Source organism: Sorex fumeus, unplaced genomic scaffold (assembly GCF_029834395.1).
Source record: "Sorex fumeus unplaced genomic scaffold, SorFum_2.1 ptg000008l, whole genome shotgun sequence".
NCBI lineage: Eukaryota > Metazoa > Chordata > Mammalia > Eulipotyphla > Soricidae > Sorex > Sorex fumeus.
Genome location: NW_026606065.1, coordinates 8895337 through 8915873, shown reverse-complemented (window position 1 = coordinate 8915873; position 20537 = coordinate 8895337). Strand labels below are relative to the sequence as shown.

Sequence of the window (20537 nt, the reverse complement as noted above, 5' to 3'; positions counted from 1 at the left end):
TCCTGGCAGTTCTGTGGGGACCATATATATGGGGTGCTAGGAATCGAACCCAGGGTTGGCCACGTGCAAGGCAAACTCCCTATCCACTGTGCTACCGCTCCAGCCCCCAAGGTGTTACTCTTTACTCTGCAGTCTAGAATTACTCCCAGCAGTGCTTGGCAGACCTTAAGGGATGCCGGAATGAAAACCAGGTCAGCCGCGTGCAAGGCAAGTGCCCTACCTACTGTACTATCTTTCAGCAGCTTTCTTGTCATAAAAATGAAGCATGTAAACACTCTTAGATATAGAATAACGACCACATAAGAAATGCATTGCTTAAATATGTTGAAGCATTTTATAATACAGAATTTTCTTCCTAAAAAGCAGTTTTTGATGCTCAGATTTGAAACACTGTATTTCTAACATGATTAACATAAATGATAGATATTTATTCAAAACTTTAAGTCACAAATATATGGTAAAAAAATCTTAACATTGTTTGCTTCTTTATTTGTGTACTGATGAATGAACCCAGGTCTCATTCTTGTACCCTACCAGTGAGCCGTGTCCACAACCAGCCTCATTAGTGATTACTTTAAAAGAAGTTCATATATTCATGATAATATGCATGGAAACCTAGTGGATATGAATACAAATAAGATTTTTATGTTTTTATAGAAGTTGTATGTAAAAGCATTTTTATTCTCCTAGGGGTCCAGCTTTATTCGCTGTATCAAACCGAATTTAAAGATGACAAGTCACCAGTTTGAAGGTGCTCAGATTTTGTCTCAACTTCAATGTTCAGGTATTTCCATGCTTTTATAATCTCGCGATAGCACAGCGGGTAGGGCGTTCGCCTTACAAGCGGCCAACATGGCCGACCCGAGTTCGATTCCTCCGCCCCTCTCGGAGAGCCCGGCAAGCTACCGAGAGTATTCGATATGCCAGACACAGTAACAACAAAGTCTCCAATGGAGACGTTACTGGGCCCGCTCGAGCAAATCGACGATCAACGGGAGGGCCTTTACCTTACCTTACCTTATCTGTGTGTCAGGCAGGAGTTGGAGCCCAAATACAGCAAGGCTATTGTTTTCAAGTAATTCACACTTTTTTTTATTTTTTAAGCCCAATAAGATTTTCGGTATAGTTCCTTTATTTATAAGACAGCATCACTGGAAAATTATGTGAGCAATATTGGAGTATGACTTATTCTGAAATACAATCAAAATTTTACCATTGATATAAAATTGCATGAAGCCGTCATTAATTGTCAACCTAAATCTCAAGTGAGCCGACTTCCTTAGGTCTCCTCAGTCCAGCTGTTTTTTCCTCATTCACACATCACTTGGTCAGGAGATAGTGTTTGATGTCCTTCTGATGTCGGTGGACCCCACGGGTGACTCATGTGAAGCAGGAAGGAGAAAGATGGTCACTTTCTCCCCATCCACCTCTGCCACCCGGGATCCAGGGTTACTGGGTTCTTGTCTCGCCTCGAAGAAAAGAATTTCAGGAGTAGACAAACAGTGAAATAAATAGATTTTATTTGGAGGGTGTGACCCGTGCCTACTGGAAGATGGAGGATCTGGGTGGAGGATGCTCAGCCCCGATCCGAGCAGGCTTGGAACTCTCAGCCCCAGCCCTGGACTGAATCTCCGGACTGAATCACTAAAGTTAATTGGATTCAGGGAGAGGTCCATGGGTTTAAGGAACTTCATGGGGAGGGTTCCAGTCTCCTCAGGGTCTGCTGCTAAAGGTCTTACACAGTTTCTGTTTTCCTGCATCCACAGGTGGATCAGCCTTAGAATTTTCCTCCTAGAAGTTTTGTGAACCTGAATTTCATTGAGGAGGGCCTTTCCCTATCTACCTACCTACATCACTTCCTTTTCCTGAAGGAAGCACAGTGCCCTGGGCATCTTTATATATTGATTAAACTCTCCCTTCCTAACCCTCACCCTGCCAGACTGGCGCAGGTGAGACAGAAGCAGTGGCAGCCCGTCTCTGTTCCTTCGCAATTCCCAGGTTCCTCACTATTTTCAAGAAAGAAAATATTGAGGGGGCTGGAGCAGTAGCACAGTGGGTAGAGCATTTGCCTTGTATGTGGTGGACCTGGGTTTGATTCCCAGCATCCCCTATGGTCCCCTGAGCACCACCAGGGGTGATTCCTGAGTGCAGAACCAGGAGGAACCCTTGTGTATCTCTGGGTTTGATGCAAAAAAAAAAAAAGAAAATATTGAATAATAAAGATGCTTAGACACAGAGGTGAGAGTAGAAAAGTTTATGGGAAAGTGGAAGAGAAGAGAAAAGAAGCTCCCAAAGTGGGTGTTAAGTGGCCACAAGCCTGAGCCCAGCTGCCAATGGAGACACACACAGACAGGACAGATATATCAAGGTTTTACTCACACACCGAAACACACTCAGACAAAGGACTCAGCTCTGAGGGCACTCTATACAAGGGATTCAGCGCTGACGATTCTCAAGCTGGGATCACTCCCTGGGCTTGGAACCCTGAGTGCCTTAAGTCTTATGCCCTTCTGCCTCTGTGCCTGGGTGTTCCCAGCCATTCTCATGGCCCTGGGCAAGCAAGTAGAGGACAGAAGTGAAAAAGGGGGTTAACACAACTTCTTACTTGAACCATCCCTGTTATCTGTGGTCAGATGTCCGGACCTTTATGTTCGTGCCCTTGGGGATTGGCATGTTTTTCTTACTAGGTTGTAAACTCATGACCCTGAGGCACAAAGCGGAGTCTGGTTTTCTGTCTCACTGGGAAGGGGAAACTGAGGCTTCCTCTTTCAAGACATTGATGTGATGCCATCTGGATCTTTTTTTTTTTTTTTTTTTTTTTTTTTTTGCCATCTGGATCTTAAGCTTCCTGTTCTCCATGAGTATTCTCTGTTCCTACCCACCTTTCTACCTATAACAGTCCCCAACACATCTGTCAACCACTTTTTCTTGAGCCAGCTCGGGCGTATAATACCTCTTTAACTGTTAATTTTCTGATTCCTTGATATATTCCTCTCAATTTATTGTAAAATTAAGACCACATAAACTTCAGAATTCCGATTTGAATGGATTCATTTCAAAGTACCCTTCATCTAATTTTGTATTGAGGAGGTAATTTTTTAAAAAAAGATTATATTAACTACATGCCACCAAGCCTTCTGCCACCTCCCCACTTCTAACCTGTCTGGATTTACCCTTTAACATATTTACAAAACCTTAACTACTGATTTTTGTTTGTTTTGTTTTTGGACCACATCTGGCTGTGCCCAGAGATTACTCCAGGCACTGCACTCTGAATTACTGAATTACTCCTGGTGGTGCTGGGATTGCTGGGATTGCTGGAAATTGAACCCGCTTGCATGCAAGGCAGATGCCTTACCCACTGTACAATCTTTGTGGCCCTGATTCAAACACTGTCCTCCCGTTGTTCATCGATTTGCTCAAGTGGGCCCAGTAACGTCTCCATTTTGAGACTTATTGTTACCGTGTTTGGCATATTGAATATGTCACAGGTAGCTTGCCAGGCTTTGCTATGCGGGCGAGATACTCTCGGTAGCTTGCTGGGCTCTCCGAGAGGGGAGGAATCGAACCCGGCTCGGCCAGGCTGGCTGTGCGCAAGGTAAATGCCCTACCACTGTGCTATCGCTCCAGCCCTGATTAGTTTATTTTTTTTCCTTTCTCCTCATCTTGATAGTCAATGACAGATTGACTCTCTTAAACATTGATTATAATTATCTCTTGCAAGAACTCCCACACGATGTAGTCCTTAGGGGTTACTCCTGGCTGTATGATCAGGAATCACTCCTGGCCGGACTAGGAGGACCATATAGGATGCTGCGAATTAAGCCTAGGTAGCAAGACCAATGCTCTACCTGAACTTCTCTCTCTCTCTCTCTCTCTCTCTCTCTCTCTCTTTCTCTCTCTCTCTCTCTCTCTCTCTGATCTCTTCTCTGAGATTATTTTAAAAATCTTAAAATCCATTTTTAAAATATCCTCGTTTTGTTAAAGTTTTGACCAACAGAAATTAATTCCACTATAAGGAATCAGATAAGAATCCAGTGTTGTTTCTGTTTTCCAAATGGCTAATCATTTGTCCTTATTAAAAAAATTATTAAATACTTTTTTTTTTACTTAAGGCACCATGAGTCACAAAATTGTTCATAATAGAGCTTTTTAAAATTTTTTTTGAACCACCATGAGATAGTTACAAGCTTTCATTTTTGGGTTATAATCACACAATGATCAAACACCCATCCCTCTACCAGTGCACATTCCCCACCTCGAATATCCCCCTTTTCCCACCCTCCCCCTGCCTCCTTGGCAGACAATAGTCCCCATACTCTCTCTCTACTTTTTGGGCTTTATGGTTTGCAATGCACATACTGAGAAGTTATCATGTTTGGTCCATTATCTACTTTCAGCACACATCTCCCATCCCGACCGGTTCCTCAGACCATCATTTTCTTAGTGATCCCTTCTCCATTCCAGCTGCCTTCACCCTTTGCTCATGAAGCAGGCTTCCAGCTATGGAGCAATCTTCCTGTCCCATGTATCTACTGTCTTTAGGTGTCAACTTCATGTTATGTTGTCGTATACTCCACAAATAAGTGCAGTCCTTCTATGTCTGTCCCTCTCTTTCTGACTCATTTCACTTAGCATAATACTCTCCATGTCTATCCATTTATAAGCAAAGTTCATGACTTCATGTTTCCTGACAGCTGCATAGTACTCCATTGTGTAGATGTACCAAAGTTTCTTTAACCAGTCGTCAGTTCTAGGGCACTTGGGTTGTTTCCAGATTTTGGCTATTGTGAATAGTGCTGCAATGAACATATAGGTACAGATGTCATTTCTACTATGCTTTTTTGCATCCTCGGGATATATCCTGAGAAGTGGTGTTGCAGGGTCATATGGAAACTCAATTTCTAGTTTTTGAAGGACTGTCCATATTATTTTCCAGAAAGGCTGGATTAGTGGGCATTCCCACCAACAGTGAAAGAGCATCCCCTTTTCCCCACATCCACACCAGCACAGGTTGCTTTTGTTCTTTTGAATGTGTGCCAGTCTCTGTGGTGTGAGATGATATCTCATTGTTGTTTTGATTTGCATCTCCCTGATGATTAGCGAAGTGGAGCATTTTTTCACGTGCCTTTTGGCCTTTTGTATTATCTTTTTGGAGGAAACTTCTGTTCATTTCTTCTCCCCATTTTTTGATGGGGTTGGAGGTTTTTTTCTTGTACAGTTCTACTAATGTTTTCAATATCCTGGATATTAAGCCCTTATCAGATGGGTATTGGATAAATATTCTTTCCCATTCTGTGGGCTCTTTCTGTATTTTGGTCACTGTTTCTTTTGAAGTGTAGAAGCTTTTTAGTTTGATATAGTCCCATTTGTTTATGTTTGCTTCCACTTGCATGGTCAGTGCTGTTTCATCCTTAAAGATGCTTTTAGCTTCAGTGTCGTGGAGAGTTCTGCCTACATTTTCCTCTATGTACCTTATAGATTCATGTCTGATATTGAGGTCTTTAAACCACTTTGATCTGACTTTTGTGCCTGGCTTTAGACAGGGGTCAGAGTTCATTTTTTTGCAGGTAGCTACCTAGTTTTCCCAGCACCACGTGTTGAAGAGGCTTTCTTTGTTCCACTTCACATTTCTTGCTCATTTGTCAAAGATTAAGTGGTCATATATTTGGGGGTCTGTGACAGAGTATTCAACTCTGTTCCATTGGTTTGTGGGTCTGTTTCTAGCCCAGTACCATGCTGTTTTAATTACTACTGCTTTGGAGTACAGTTTAACACAATAGAGTTTTAATTATAAAACGTTCCAACACCAATCCCACCAATCACACCCATGTCAGTTTCCTTCTACCCTGTGTTCCCTCCCACCCCAAAATTCAGGAGTAAGTCCTGAGCACAGTCAGGACTGTGTTGAAAAAAAAAAACCAAGAAAAAGTGCCTCTTTGTTTTGTTTTGAATCACACCTGACTGTGCTCAGGACTTACCCCTGGCTCTATCCTCAGGGATCAGTATTGGCAGGACTCTGGGAACCATGTGCAGTTCTGGGGACCACACCAGGGGCAGCTGCATGCAAGTCAAAAGACCTATCCTCTCTACTATTTTCTTTTTCTTTTTGGGTCAGTCATACCCAGCAGTGCTCAGGGGTTACTCCTAACTCTGCATTTGGGAATTACTCCTAACCTACCCTCTCTGCTATTATTCTGGCCCTTAACAGGCCCATTGAAGTTTGGTTATTGTAGTTTCAGACCCACTTTTGCAGTATTGATGGCTCTGTGGTTCAGATGCAGATATCAGACCGTCCTAACATTAGTTTTTGTTTTATTTTTCATTGATTTGATTAGGCCCAGAGACTGAAATCCAGGTCTTTCTGTAAACAGCAGTTCTAGACATCACTTCTGTAATTGTTCAGACTTTCCCTAACAGTTTTGCACTTTTCTGAACATGAAAACTCACCTTAGTGCTCAAATTAAAGACTTTCTCAAGATGTACTGAAAATAGCTAGCAATCCTTTAACTATCTACCTCGGTCTAGTTTCATTGAGAGTTAAGTAAAGGAGGATAATGAAAGTGAGTTCTCTTATTTATCAGTTGCCTGGATTAGTGAGAACTCAGGAATACAGGAGATTACTTCATTGAGAAACTGTTAGGCATTTTTGCCTGAAATTAAATTCAGTACTTGGAAAGTGGCATGCGTTGGGGTTTTGTTTTATGTACTGTGACTGTGACTTGGGTTTCTAGCAGAAAATAATGATATAAATTAGATGGAGACTTTCTGGAAACTTAATAGCTTTTTTCTAGAAATGGTTAATTAAGCTGATTTTAAGTGAACGTTAGCTATAGTAGTTATGGTGAGTAAATGGCATATTCTGAGTTTATAAAAAAGATAATTTATTTGTCATATTTGCTGCTGATTTTTTGTCTTACCCATTCTGAACATTAAGTTGTAAAACTGAGCATCTACAGTTTTTTAAAATTTTTCTTTACAGTGACTGGCAGTAACTTTCTTTTCTTTCTGAATCCAGGGATGGTGTCCGTTTTGGATTTGATGCAGGGTGGTTTCCCATCACGAGCTTCCTTTCACGAACTTTACAACATGTATAAAAAATATATGCCCGATAAACTTTCAAGACTGGATCCAAGATTATTTTGTAAGGTATGTACGAATGCCACTTAAATTGAAATTTCTTTTCTATGAACTGTGTTCTTATTAATTGACATTTAACCTTTGAATATTTTTTTATTTTTCAGGCTCTTTTTAAAGCTTTGGGCTTAAATGAAGTTGACTACAAGTTTGGGTTAACAAAAGTATTTTTTAGACCTGGCAAGGTAATTATATATTTATCTTAAATTTTAACAGGATGAATATGGCTAGTGGAGGCAAGTGAATATTTTTAAACTTTTAGGATGTTATTCTTGAATTATATGAGCATAATATGCATATATGTGAGTGTGAGGGGCACACGGTTTTCCATTCGTAAGCAGTTAACAACATGAAATAGTTTTTAAAATTTCTTTTCAGTAGGGAAGAATTGGAATAGGAATGTTATTGTTTTAGTGGATTTTTAGTTTAAATAAGGTTAAGTAGGAAATACTTCTGTTTTAAATAAGTTAAAGGCACTTATAAAACAAGAACTCAGTTTATAATAAATTTCACACTACTTTTGAGTTTTCTCTGAGAGAATACATTCTGTTAGAATATGATAGATGTATAAGGTATAGAAAATTGGTCTGGAGTGTATAACAAACCCTACAATGAATGTATAATTACCTTTGTACATGAAATAATTTTTGTAGGCTAACTCAGAATTTTAGTTTTCATATTTTTAGATTTTTGTGCTCAATTATAAGTTGATGTTACTGATTTTTTTGTTTGTTTTTGAGTCATACCTGCCAATGCTCAGAAGTTACTACTGGCTCTGTGCTCCTAGCGTACTACGTCTAGTGGTGCTCAGGGGACCATATGGGATGCTAGGGAAGTAACTTGGGTTAGCATCATGCAAGGCAAATGCCCACCTTCTGTACTATTGCTCTGGTCCCTACAGATTTTTTTTTTGTAAGTGATGTGTACAGTGAATAAATAAATATTATTTATCATGTTAGTAATATTGTCACTATTTCAATCCTGTTAGGAGATTCTTTTTTATTTTATTTATTTATTTGTCCTTAACCAGGACCAATGCTTATTGGATGCAAACCAATAAAATTGTCTTTCATCCACAAGGGCTGTTTAGTACCCTGGCATTTCAGTGCCTCAGTCCTAAACCAGCAGAAACCCTGGAGGGTAAATGGGGGTATGGCATAAGAATCTGAAGTATTTTGTTTAGACTCTGATGCCTCGGGAGTATTCTGCATGCTTGGAAAATTACGTATGCTACACTAGTTTGCAATCAACCTGCTCTGTAGTTTCTAAAGAAGTAATAGAGACTAGCAATGAAAAGGCTGTACAAAATACCCACGAAGAAGTAAAAAGAAAACTAAGAACTGTGTGAAGTGGATAGTGGTCTTGTAAATGTTGCAGGTAACTCCGTGAGGGAAGAGACAGACATACAGGTGAATAATAGTATAAATGGCTCCTTGGAGAAAGAGTCAAAGAGGAATAAAAGCCCTAAAAAGATCAGGACCGGGTTCCAGTACGTTGGCTCCTTTTATCAGAGTAACCTTAGAAAAATAAGAAATAAAAAAGCACAATAAAGAGGCTAAATTTATCCTGCTTTTGAACTCACCCGAAGGGAGAAAAGCAATTTTCTTTAGTCAAGTATGAATCTGAATTCGTTTTTAAAAGACTGCCACACACACAACATAAATGATTTATTTAGAATGCCATGAAATTACTGTACATTCCTGCAGTTCACGGGGCAGGTATTTAATATTGAATTTTGGGGTGCTAAAATTACAAAACTTATAGGTTGGAAAAATGCCAATAGATTAAAGTACCATTTTATTGTTACAGGAAAAAAAAAAAAACGAAGGGTTGGTTTTAACACCCAGGAGGAAAAACAAACGAAGTGCAAGTCAGTTTTTCAAAGATGTTTTTCTCTTGGACCCTCTAAGTGCACTTTTATTATAAACAAATGTGGCTATGTTGGTGACATTAGCAGTATACTGTTATAGGGTATTTGGTAAAGGATAGAAATCACGATGAATCTGCCAACAACAACAACAACCTAAAACAGTCTTACAGGAAAAAGTCTCTGTAGGGCCTTGCACAGAAGGCAAATCAGAGAGGCCAGGACCGCTGCAGTAATCTCTCCACAGGGCTTTGCAGTGAAAAAGTATGTGTGGGCAGTGTTGATCTCTGAGTCCTCCCAGCTCCAGGAGGAAGTCGGAGATTGGAGGAAGAGATCTAAGTCCAGGGCACTCCCTACTGCAGGAATGGGGTGGGACCCAGCTGAGCCCAGGTGGTTAGGCCTCGTCCAGCTGGTGACTCCCTGCAACCAGGTGGGAAGCTGGAAGCACACAGAGAATTAGACATCACCGGCACAACATCCTGAGGGTGGATGAACTCTTCGTGTGTGTGTGTGTGTGTGTGTGTGTGTGTGTGTGTGTGTGTTGCAACCTCTCCATTCTACTTCATCGTTATCTTTTTGATACTGATTTTTTTATTTCCTAGTTTGCAGAATTTGATCAGATTATGAAGTCTGACCCCGACCACTTGGCACAGTTGGTTAAAAGAGTCAACCACTGGCTTATCTGCAGTCGCTGGAAGAAAGTTCAGTGGTGTTCACTCTCAGTCATCAAATGTAGGTGTTTGTTTAGACCAAGATCTCTCAGTGCTGGTGGAGAAGTTGGTTGGCTTGTCGCATGTTATAAACGTGTCTCAGGAGTGAGCATCGGATAACTGTGCTATTTGTTTACACTTGTTTCCTCCAGCAGCACGTCACGTTTATTTAGTGTGTGATTTATGAACTTTCCTAAATGTTTTTTGAGTGTGCGATATTTATCTTTTAATCCAAGTGTGTCGTAGAATCATATGGAATTGATATTATCTTTTCATAAGAATCGAGACTCACTGCGTGGTTCTTTTCTCTCTCCCTGTCACACATATGCACACTGTATGTGTGCACACTCACAGACACACACACACACACACACAAACATGCCATCCTCCAAAATCAATATTAAGCCAGAATTTCTCTTTTTTCATCAGACATCATCAAAGATCATCATCGTGGCATTTGTTAGACAGTTTTAAAGAATAATTTTGGTTACGTAATCATGAATACTGATTTTTTTAGGAATTACATAAACAAAAGGCAACCAACTTCTTTCCGTATTACTTTTTCAAGTGAAGCGTAGATAGACTTGTCTGTACAGTCCTGTGCTTTCAGTTTTATACATTGTGTTATGATATAAAACACATTCCATTGAAATTATCTACACCACGCCATCCATTTATGGGCAGTGTGAGTACAGTGGTATTGATAGGAGACCTCTGGAAGAAATGTTTTAAGGTTATATCAGTATGGTTATCATGGGCAGCTGAAGTTCAGTAGATTTGTTTCCTCTGGGATTCTCAGAGGCCTCTCAGTATGTTTATAGTGATTCTCTGAAAGGAGTTAGCGCATATGATCTTTCCTGACCTCATTTGGCAGGTGGACTACTTTTTTCAAGATATACTTGTTAACATTTTGTAAACCAGTAATGACTTAGACAGTTATGTAAGCAATATTACAAAATTAAAGAAAATATTAAATATCCTGAGCTTGAACTCTGGCATAATCTGCTTATCAAGATTTCATGTTTCTTGAGAATTGCTTTTGGAAATAGTTATTTTTTAATGAAAATGTATGTGTGATTTTCAAACAGTCATATTTTCCTCTTACATGTAGTGAAAAACAAAATAAAATACCGAGCTGAAGCCTGCATTAAAATGCAAAAAACTATTAGAATGTGGCTTTGCAAAAGGAGACACAAACCTCGGTAAGCTGAATAATGTTTTAAAGAACTCTCTGATAGAAATGTCTATAAAGTCAAAATAAGAGCTTCTTGGATGTATCTAGAATGTTCTTTCTCTTTTTTCAGGGGGAGGGTTTTTGGGGGAGCTACCTCTGGCAATGCTCAGGTTACTCCTGCTCCTGCCCTCAGAAATTATTTCTGGGGGTTCTTGGCGGTGCCACCTGGGATGTGTACAAGGCTAAGGCCTTACCTGCTATATTGCTGCTCTGTCCCCAGAATGTTCTTTCATTCATGTTGATTTTTTTTTCCTTTTTGGGTTACATCTGGTGATGCACAGGGGTTACTCCTGGCTCTGCACTCAGGAATTATTCCTGGTGGTGCTCAAGGGACCATATAGGATGCTTGGAATCCAACCTGGTCGGCCTTGTGCAAGGCAGTTGCCCTTCCCGCTGTACTATCACTCCAGCCCCCATCCATGTTAATTTTTAAAAAGCTATGCTTGATTATTTATTCTCTCTCTTTAAAATTAATTACTTGATTAGTTACTTGCCTCAATTCTCTGAAAGGATAAAGTAAAGTAAAGTAAAGGCCCTCCCGTTGATCATCGATTTGCTCGAGCGGACCCAGTAACATCTCCGTTGGAGACTTTGTTGTTACTGTGTCTGGCATATCAAATACATCACGGGGAGCTTGCCAGGCCCTGCCGTGCGGGCGAGATACTCTCGGTAGCTTGCCGGGCTCTCCGAGAGGGGCGGAGGAATCGAACTCGGGTCGGCTATGTTGGCTGCGTGCAAGGCAAACGCCCTACCACTTAAAAATTATAAACTCTACAAAAGGTTGAAATAAATGGCTAAAAAAAGCGCTTCTGTTCTTACTATTTTAATTTAAATTTCTTGATAAATGTCATATTGACTTTATAAAAACATTATGTTTTGACCACATATAGCTTTTAAGATTATCTTTATATATTTCCACACTTTAAGGTTAGTTTTTATTTCTTACTTGAGCCTTTAATTGTTAATTTAGATATTTTAAACTTGGAAGTTTGAAGAACTATTGAACTTACTGATACGTCTTAATAAGCTAAGGTCATTTAAGTTTTATAATTTAAATTCCTATTTCTTTTCAGTGCCAAGAGATTTAAATTTTGTTAGTAGGCATTCATTCTTTTATACCAATATCAATTCTCTTTTACCCTTAACAAGGGATTAAAAGAGAATATTAAATAATAAGACACAGGTTGGAATCTTCTTTTCACAATATGTTTAGCAGTTTATTAAAATTAAAAATTTAACACGGCTGGTGTTAAAATAGTGAAATTTAAAGCTCTGACAAAACATTATCTTGACAGCATTGATGGCCTGGTTAAGGTGGGCACCCTGAAAAAACGACTGGATAAGTTTAATGCAGTAGTAAATGCACTGAAAGATGGAAAACCGGAAGTGAATAAACAGGTCAAGAACCTTGAAGTTTCTATTGATGCTCTAATGGCCAAAATTAAGGTATGTGATTTTAACTCAGACAACTTTGACTTCTGTTTGTAATGGATTATCTTTTGTTACTAGCATTCAAATTATAAAATGTCCTTACGGTTTTACATGGGCTGGAGCGATAGCACAGCAGGTAGGGTGTTGGCCTTGCATGGGGCTGATCCGTGTTCAGTTCCTCCGTCCTTCTTGGAGCACCTGGCAAGTTACCGAGAGTATCCTGCCCCCACGGCAGAGCCTGGCAAGCTCCCCGTGGCGAATTCGATATGCCAGAAACAGTAATAACAAGACTCAAGACTCACAATGGAGACATTACTGGTGCCCGCTGGAGCAAATCGATGAACAACAGCCTGGGGGGTCCTACACAAGCAAGGCAAATGTTCTATTGCTAGGCTAGATCCAGACTCTCAGCCTCATTTTTGAAGACTTAGGAAAACCACCCAACTGTTTTTGTTGAGTAATCATTTAAATATTCCATAGATCTATTTGAACATTGTTGTTAAAATGTGGAAAACACTGAACATATTAGCTAATTATTTTTTAAAAAATAATTCTGTAGGGGTGGAGAGATAGGGTGCCTTTTTTTGTGGGTTTAGAGTGATCGTACAGCAGGAGGGCGCTTCCCTTGAGTTCTGTTCCTAGGACACTGTGTGGTCCACAGAACACCACCACTAGTGATCCCTGACCCAGGCACTTGGTGTCTATGGGCCGTCGAATTGAAGTGCTGGCCAGTTGGTCGAGGGGCTCAGGTCCTCCTGAGGTCACTTGGGAGTCTCCCCCATCTATTTAAAAAAATTAATTGCGGTTATGTTTAATTGCTTCCAGTGCACACTTTTGATATTTGGTTACTTGATTTTTAGGACATAGAGTCAAATGATTGTATGTAGAAGTAATTTTTTAAGAATATGAACAGGGCTGGAGAGATAGCACCATGGGTAGGGTGTTTGCCTTGCACGCAATCGACCCAAGTTCGATTCCCAGCATCCCATATGGTCCCCTGAGCACTGCCAGGAGGAACTCCTGAGTGCATGAGCCAGGAGTAACTCCTGTGCATCACTGGGTGTGATCCAAAAAGCAAAAAACAAAAAAAAGAATTTGAATATTAATTATACAAATAGTATGGTAAAATACCGAACCAGTTGTTATTTGTTCTTTGCCATTGTTTCCTAATCTTTGCTGAGGTCCCCATGTTGGTTTTTTAAATTGTGGGGAAAGTACATAAACAAATTTACCTTATTGGTCATTTAAATTGAGCCATTTAGTTTTTTCAGTATTTTGACCTAGTTAAACTAAAGAGATAACTTTTTAAAGTCCATGTGTGTTATTTTGGTTTTTAAAGTCTACGATGATGACAAGGGAGCAAATACAAAAAGAATACGATGCGCTAGTTAAAAGCTCCGAGGACCTCCTCAGCGCATTGCAGAAAAAAAAACAGCAGGAAGAGGAAGCAGAAAGACTGAGGCGCATTCAAGAAGAAATGGAAAAAGAAAGGAAAAGACGTGAGGAAGACGAAAAACGCAGAAGAAAGGAAGAAGAGGAAAGGCGGATGTGAGTCCTTAATATTATGAGTCATATTGAATTCTTGGTGATTACAGTAGTTGGAGAGTATTTTTATTTTGAAAGCTTCACTATAATTTGAAAAAACATTTTTAGAATTTTTGAAAACAGAAAAACACATTTGTAATAATGATGTGAAATGCTTTTAATTATAATTTGAATTTTGACCAGAATTTTACACCTAAGAATTTTTAAACTTCTGGGCTGGAGTGATAGCACAGCGGGTAAGGAGTTTGCCTTGCACGCGGTCGACCCGGGTTCGATTCCCAGCATCTCATATGGTCCCCCGAGCACGGCCAGGAGTAATTCCTGAGTGCATAAACCAGAAGTAAGCCCTGTGCATCACTGGGTGTGACCCAAAAAAGAAAAAAAAATACCAAAAACCAAAAACAAACAAACAAACAAATTTTTAAACTTCTTTTTAAAAGTATGACTTAGATAGTATTTTGTAAATTAGAAAAAAAATTTATACTTTTTTTTGCAGTTTTAAAACTGGTAGCATTTAGAATATTGCTGTTATAACTTAGAAGGAAGTGTATAATTGAAGGAGTTATATAATTGAAGTCGTAGAGGGAAGCACATGTAATCAGAACCTTATTTTATTTCAGAAATACTTGCATTAGAGTTAAGAATTTTTTTTGAAAGTTGATAATATACATAGCCAGCAGGATAATTGATTCCCCATTCTGTAGACTTGTTTGTTAATGGTTAATTTTCATATGAAAACAAGGCAAATCTGTGCTTATTATTACATTTTTTAAAGTTTTCTTTTTTGGGGGGGGCATTTAGGAAACTTGAAATGGAAGCAAAGAGAAAACAAGAAGAAGAAGAGAGAAAGAAAAGAGAAGATGATGAAAAACGTATTCAAGTATGTACTTATTGGGCAATAAGTAGACTTTCTATGATGATAGACTTTAGATAATAGACAGGCTTTCTATAAAAATGTAATTTGTAAAGTTAAACCAGCAAAGAAATTCAGGGAGGTTCATGTCTTGTGATTTGCTCCTTATGCCTTTAGTGAAGAAAGGCGGTTTCTAAAGAAGTTATGGAAACGGTATTTGGCATTAGTGAAGTGAGCTCAAATCTGTTGCTCACAAAACTTGGAACGTTGTAAAAGGCATAACAAGTGACTGCGGACCTCAATTTTTTTTCTGTAGCATAGGGGTAAATGATAACTGTGAACATTAAATGAGTGAACACTCTTTAAAGTATCTAAAACAGTACCCAGTTGAGTAAATACTAGTTTTCTTGGTGGTGTTTTTAGTGCACCCGGGGATCAGTCAGGTCAGTGTCCATTAAAACATAATTGTAACGTTTTAAAATACTATTTAATTTAATTGCTATTTTTTAAATCGAATCATCGTGAGATATAGTTACAAAACTTTCATGTTTGAGTTTCAGTCATACAATGATCGAACACCCATCCCTTCACCAGTGCGCATTCTCCACCATCAATGTCCCCAGTACACCCTCCCTCTCTTTCCAACCCTCCCCCTGCCTCTATGGCAGACAATTTCCCCCATACTCTCACTACTTTTAGGCATTTTGGTTTGCAACTTAGATACTGAAAGGACGTTTGGTCCTTTATCTACTTTCAGCACACATCTCCCATCCCAAATGGTCTCTCCAACCATCAATGACTTAGCTATCCCTTCTCTATTCCAGCTGCCTTCTCCCCCAGCTCATGAGGCAGGCTTCCAACCATGGACCAGTATTCCTGGCCCTTGTGTCTACTGTCCTTGGGTGTCAGTCTCATATTATTTTAGAGTCCACAAATGAGTGCCGTCATAATTTAATTGCTATTCAATGACTTTGCTAGTACTTCGAGACTCAGATGAAAATCATTCTGCCTGTTTGCCATCCAGGAGTTGGTGTTTATGATGCTACTTGCATGGTGTTTAGGGTCCGCTCAGGATAGAAAGATGAAGTTCTCATTCCTTGACTGTGTCTTGGAAAGAGAGGAAGCATTAACATTAATGAAAGAGAACAGAGAGTAGAGAGATCGCAGTTTCTGCAGTTATACGTTCCTCCGTGCAAGAATTGTGCGGGACAGTTCACAGTGATAACAGGAGGTAATGAGGAAGTCCGTGAGTGGGAGAGCCCTGGGTTAATGGCTCCCTGGGCCTCTGTGTGCAGGTGGAAGTGGAGGCACAGCTGGCCCGTCAGCGGGAGGAGGAGTCCCAGCAGCAAGCGGTCTTGGAGCAGGAGCGGCGTGATCGGGAGTTGGCCCTGCGCATCGCTCAGAGTGAGGCCGAGCTCATCACCGAGGAGACCCAGGCAGACCCTGCTCTGCGGAGGTATGGCCCCATGGGGTATTGGGCTCTTTATCCTGCCTGTGTCTTGTTTCTGCGTGAACGCGAGCAGAGAAACAAATCCTATTCCTTAGGTCCTGTCGTGTTTTGTTTACAGCCATTAAAAATTATTTAGATCCAAGAAAAATGTATTTAGATCCGCTTTTATATTTAAGTGAATGAAGCAAATGTTACTTTTTTTTTTGTAGGAGTACTGCTATTTATTCAGCCACTCATGAGCTGATTGAATTGGGCATGAACTCCACCTTAATTTTTTTTTTATTTTTATATTTATTTATTGAATCACTGTGGGAAAAGTTACTAAGCTTTCAGGTGTAAGTGTCGGTCATTCAATGATCAAACCCCTTTCCCTTCACCAGTACTCATTCTTCACCACCAAGAACCCCAATACACCCCCTCCCACCCCTCCCAATGCCTGTGAGGCAGATGATTTCTACTTAACTCTTCTCTACATTGATTACATTCATTATTTCAACAAAAGATGCACCATTGTTGTTCAGAATTTCCCCCCCAACAATCAGAATTGCTGAAAAGGCATTGTGAAATATTTTGTTTTCTATAGCTGGTTATGGGAATCATATAATGTCACACAGCCACGATTTTGGATTTCTGCAAAGAGCCAGATAATTACGAGATTGGTTTCTGTGTGTCCGGTGTTATGGCCATGCTGGAGAGCTGCTCGCGGGGGGTAACTCCTGACCTCAGTGAAGCAAATGTTTCTTAACACTGTTAAAACTGTGAAAAAGATACAATTATGTGCATCCTACTTTGTTAAAAAAAAAAGTCCCAAGTTTCACTCTGAAATTACCAGCTTTGTATGAAAGGTCACCATCTATTTCCTAAACACCTATTATTAGATGCTTTCATTTAAGTTAGTTATATAATTCATTTTTGATATGCTTAAGGTTGGTATTATTTCTCATATAAATTAAAATATGTATCATCTGCCTTAACTATTGAAATCAGGAGAGATTTTCTGTCTCCCACAGTCCCCTTGCATTCGTGTTTTAGAATAAGTGAATTTCCTTTTCATTGAAGAAAGGTTAATCATTTTGAAATGTATTAGCTCCCTATATTTCTAAATTATGTCTAAGTGCTATATTTTATCGACATGAGACATATAGATATTCTTATTAAATATTTCAGGAAGGATATAATAGAATAGATTCATTTAAAAAAAATTTTAGAGCATAGAAATATTTTGACTGTTTCAAAAAGCAAAACTTATTTATGGATTAACCTTTCTATGGTGGGTTTATGTACAGTTTATATGCACATATAAACTGTAGTATATATACACATACATATATGTATGTACATATATACATGTGTGTATATGTGTATGTAATCATGCTTTCTAAAACATGGGAGAGCCTTTACTACAGAATATAAAATACAACCACTAGATGTAGCTATTTACTTGCAAAAGGAAAAATATCTGGATTTGAGGTGGTGAACAGACTCTGTTTAGTTGAAAACAAAGATAAGGAGTGGTAAGTTCTTGTACATTTCTAGTAATTGTATTGGCAAGCACTAGGGTCTGGGTTGTATATAATACTATGTCCCATCTAACTAGGCTGAAGAGGTCCTTAAAGCAGAGTTGCGTATAAAAATTGTTAAGCTCTTTAGATCGAGTCTAATATTTGGGTTCTCTACATTTAAGTACAATTAAAACATTATCGTCAACTATTGCTTGTTAGCTGTAGGTAGACAGACGGCTTGCTGCCTTCTGTTCCTTCCAACCTGGTGGGCTCTGCGTGACACTGACTAGTGGCTAAGCAAAGCTCTTAAAAGACCCAGAGAACCTAATATCTCTGCGGAAGTACTACAGTCGCCAAAACTATTATGGGTTAAGTTCATCTAAGAGACACTTTAATGGCGTCTTTCTTGGCCAAGCTTGAAGTTATAGCCGCTATTTTCCCATGTGATTTGTGTATGATACTGATCTAGACTTTCCTGTCTTCTGAAAGGGGTACTTCTTCCCACGTGTGAGATGTTACCTGTGATTTAAGTTAAGCAGAATGAAGTAGGTTAATGGGATTATTACAAAGTAATTAGGAGATAGACAGACATATCAGTTATGGCTCAAAAGATGGGATAGGTACTCAAGCATTTATAATTCAGTAGATGGAGTAGATACTCAAGCATTTATGATTGGATGGAATTAATTTTAGTTCTCCTGTGGGATCAGCCCTACGCAGATGTTTCCACCTCTGAAAGGCTCTTTACGCGCTCAGAAACTTTGCCCAGTACTTTCCGAGGTCCTCGTGGGCTCCTTTTTCCCAAACCTACTTTACTGCTCAATAAGCAGTAGCACTTCCTACTGGTTGATTCTTTTTATAAGTATTTTGTGTTTGATTTTTTTTATCTTACTCTATAGGTTGTAACTGAATATTTTTATTAGTACCCAGTTTTTCCTGGGATATGTGTAAGAAGTTTCTCAGTAAATATGTTCTTAATGTAGAGCATGAAACCATTATTCCTGGATTCTAGGATGCATTAAAAAATATAGAATAATTCTTCTATAATCACTGTATCACTGTCATCCCATTGATCTTCGATTTACTCGAGTGGGTACTAGTAACATCTCTATTCCTAAGATTTTAGCAGCCTCTTCTTACTCATCTTTTCCCAAGGATTGGAGGCTCCTTCAGGGTCGGGGGAATGAGACCTATTGTCGTTACTGTATTTGGCATATTGAATACGCCATGGGGAGCTTGCCAGGGTCTGCCCATGCGGGTGGGATACTCTCGGTAGCTTGCTGGGCTCTCCCAGAGGCATAAATGGGTAGGAAGTGTCTTATAATGTGTCACGGTTGTGTGGTCCAGAAAGCGGCCTGGAGCGTGGTGATAATTGGGTAGTGGAGGTCCACTGCCAGGGCTGGATCCCTTGGGGTGAGGAGGGCTGTCACCTGCCCCACAGCCTGACGCGGAGTCCAGGATTAATTCTTTTATAATAAACAATTTCAAGTTATCTTTCTAGCATGGATTCCCATCCAGTGACTTCTACGTAAGAAATATTTTCTACATATATATATATGTAGTTGCATATATATATATATACACACACACGTATAATCAACTTCACATTTGTTATTTAGTGTTAAGTGATGATTTCACATGACATAAAATTATGAAATACTAAGATTTATTAAAAACAAGTAAACTCACAGTATATGGATTTTCTAATCTAGATATATTTAATCTTTAATTTTAATTTAGTTTAATTTAATTTATTCACGCATACTCTTGATTTATTCACTCCTAATCATTTAAAATAAATATTTAAAAATATTAAAATTATAAGTGATCTAGTATTTAGATGAAAGATAATGGAGTTTTAAAAATCATTGTATCAGATCATTGGTACACAATTAAGAATTGGTTACTATATTAACGAGATTATATTCTTTTCTCAGAATTGGTGACTCAAGACACAAAATGACACCGTATGTCATTTTTTTTAAACTAAATTTAGTCATATAACTTTTATAATAGGTTTTGGGTACATTTTAGGATAGTTTTCTCATTGAAACAAATTTTACATTATTTTCTTTTATTAAAGATAATAAATAGATTCTCATCTTTCCTCCCCCCCCCCCCACATCCCCAATCCCCCCATTCTCCTTAATTTCCTCTGTCCCTTCTGCCAGGACAGATATTTACTGCTCCTCTTAGGTGGTCAGTCACAGTGGTTATGATGTAGTTTTCTTCTCTATGTTTTCTATTTTATGTCTTCTAATTATCTCATACTTGTGCCTTCATGGAAGATATGGAAAAGTTATTTAAAAATTGCAGTAACTTGAGACACAACAGCTTAGTTTTGGTATACCTGACATTTTGTTGTACTAATATCTAAAATATCACATAACCTGGAGTTTTATATGTAATGTCAATTTCGATGCTAGTATTTTTTTTTTGTTATAAGAATCTCTATATATGGAGAGGATCTGAATACTGTTGCAATATACAATGAAATGTGTGTAAAAGTACACTATTAATTTTTGAAATATGCTTTTATTAGTGTAGAAGTACACTAAAATTTTTGAAATATGCTTTTTTTTTTTTTTTTTTTTTTGCTTTTTGGGTCACACCCGACATTGCACAGGGGTTACTCCTTTACTCCTGGTTCATGAACTCAGGAGTTACTCCTGGCGGTGCTTGGGAGACCATCTGGGATGCTGGGAATCGAACCCGGGTCAGCCACGTGCAAGGCAAATACCCTACCCACTGTGCTATTGCTCCAGCCCCCTGAAATATGCTTTAAACCTGAATTAAAATTCAAACTTT

The 20537-nt window shown here is 39.0% G+C and overlaps 1 protein-coding gene across 2 annotated transcripts in view; it reads left to right on the top strand.

Annotated features, from left to right (window-relative positions):
• MYO6 (myosin VI) overlaps positions 1–20537 on the top strand; it is a 147199-nt gene that overhangs the window by 108259 nt on the left and 18403 nt on the right. For both annotated transcript variants that reach the window (XM_056108666.1, XM_056108660.1), the window contains exons 20-28: positions 691–784; positions 7019–7149; positions 7245–7322; positions 9607–9736; positions 10826–10916; positions 12244–12394; positions 13719–13927; positions 14726–14804; positions 16073–16233. In XM_056108666.1, the coding sequence (XP_055964641.1) occupies positions 691–784; positions 7019–7149; positions 7245–7322; positions 9607–9736; positions 10826–10916; positions 12244–12394; positions 13719–13927; positions 14726–14804; positions 16073–16233 (1124 nt within the window). The remainder of the gene's footprint in view (positions 1–690; positions 785–7018; positions 7150–7244; positions 7323–9606; positions 9737–10825; positions 10917–12243; positions 12395–13718; positions 13928–14725; positions 14805–16072; positions 16234–20537) is intronic.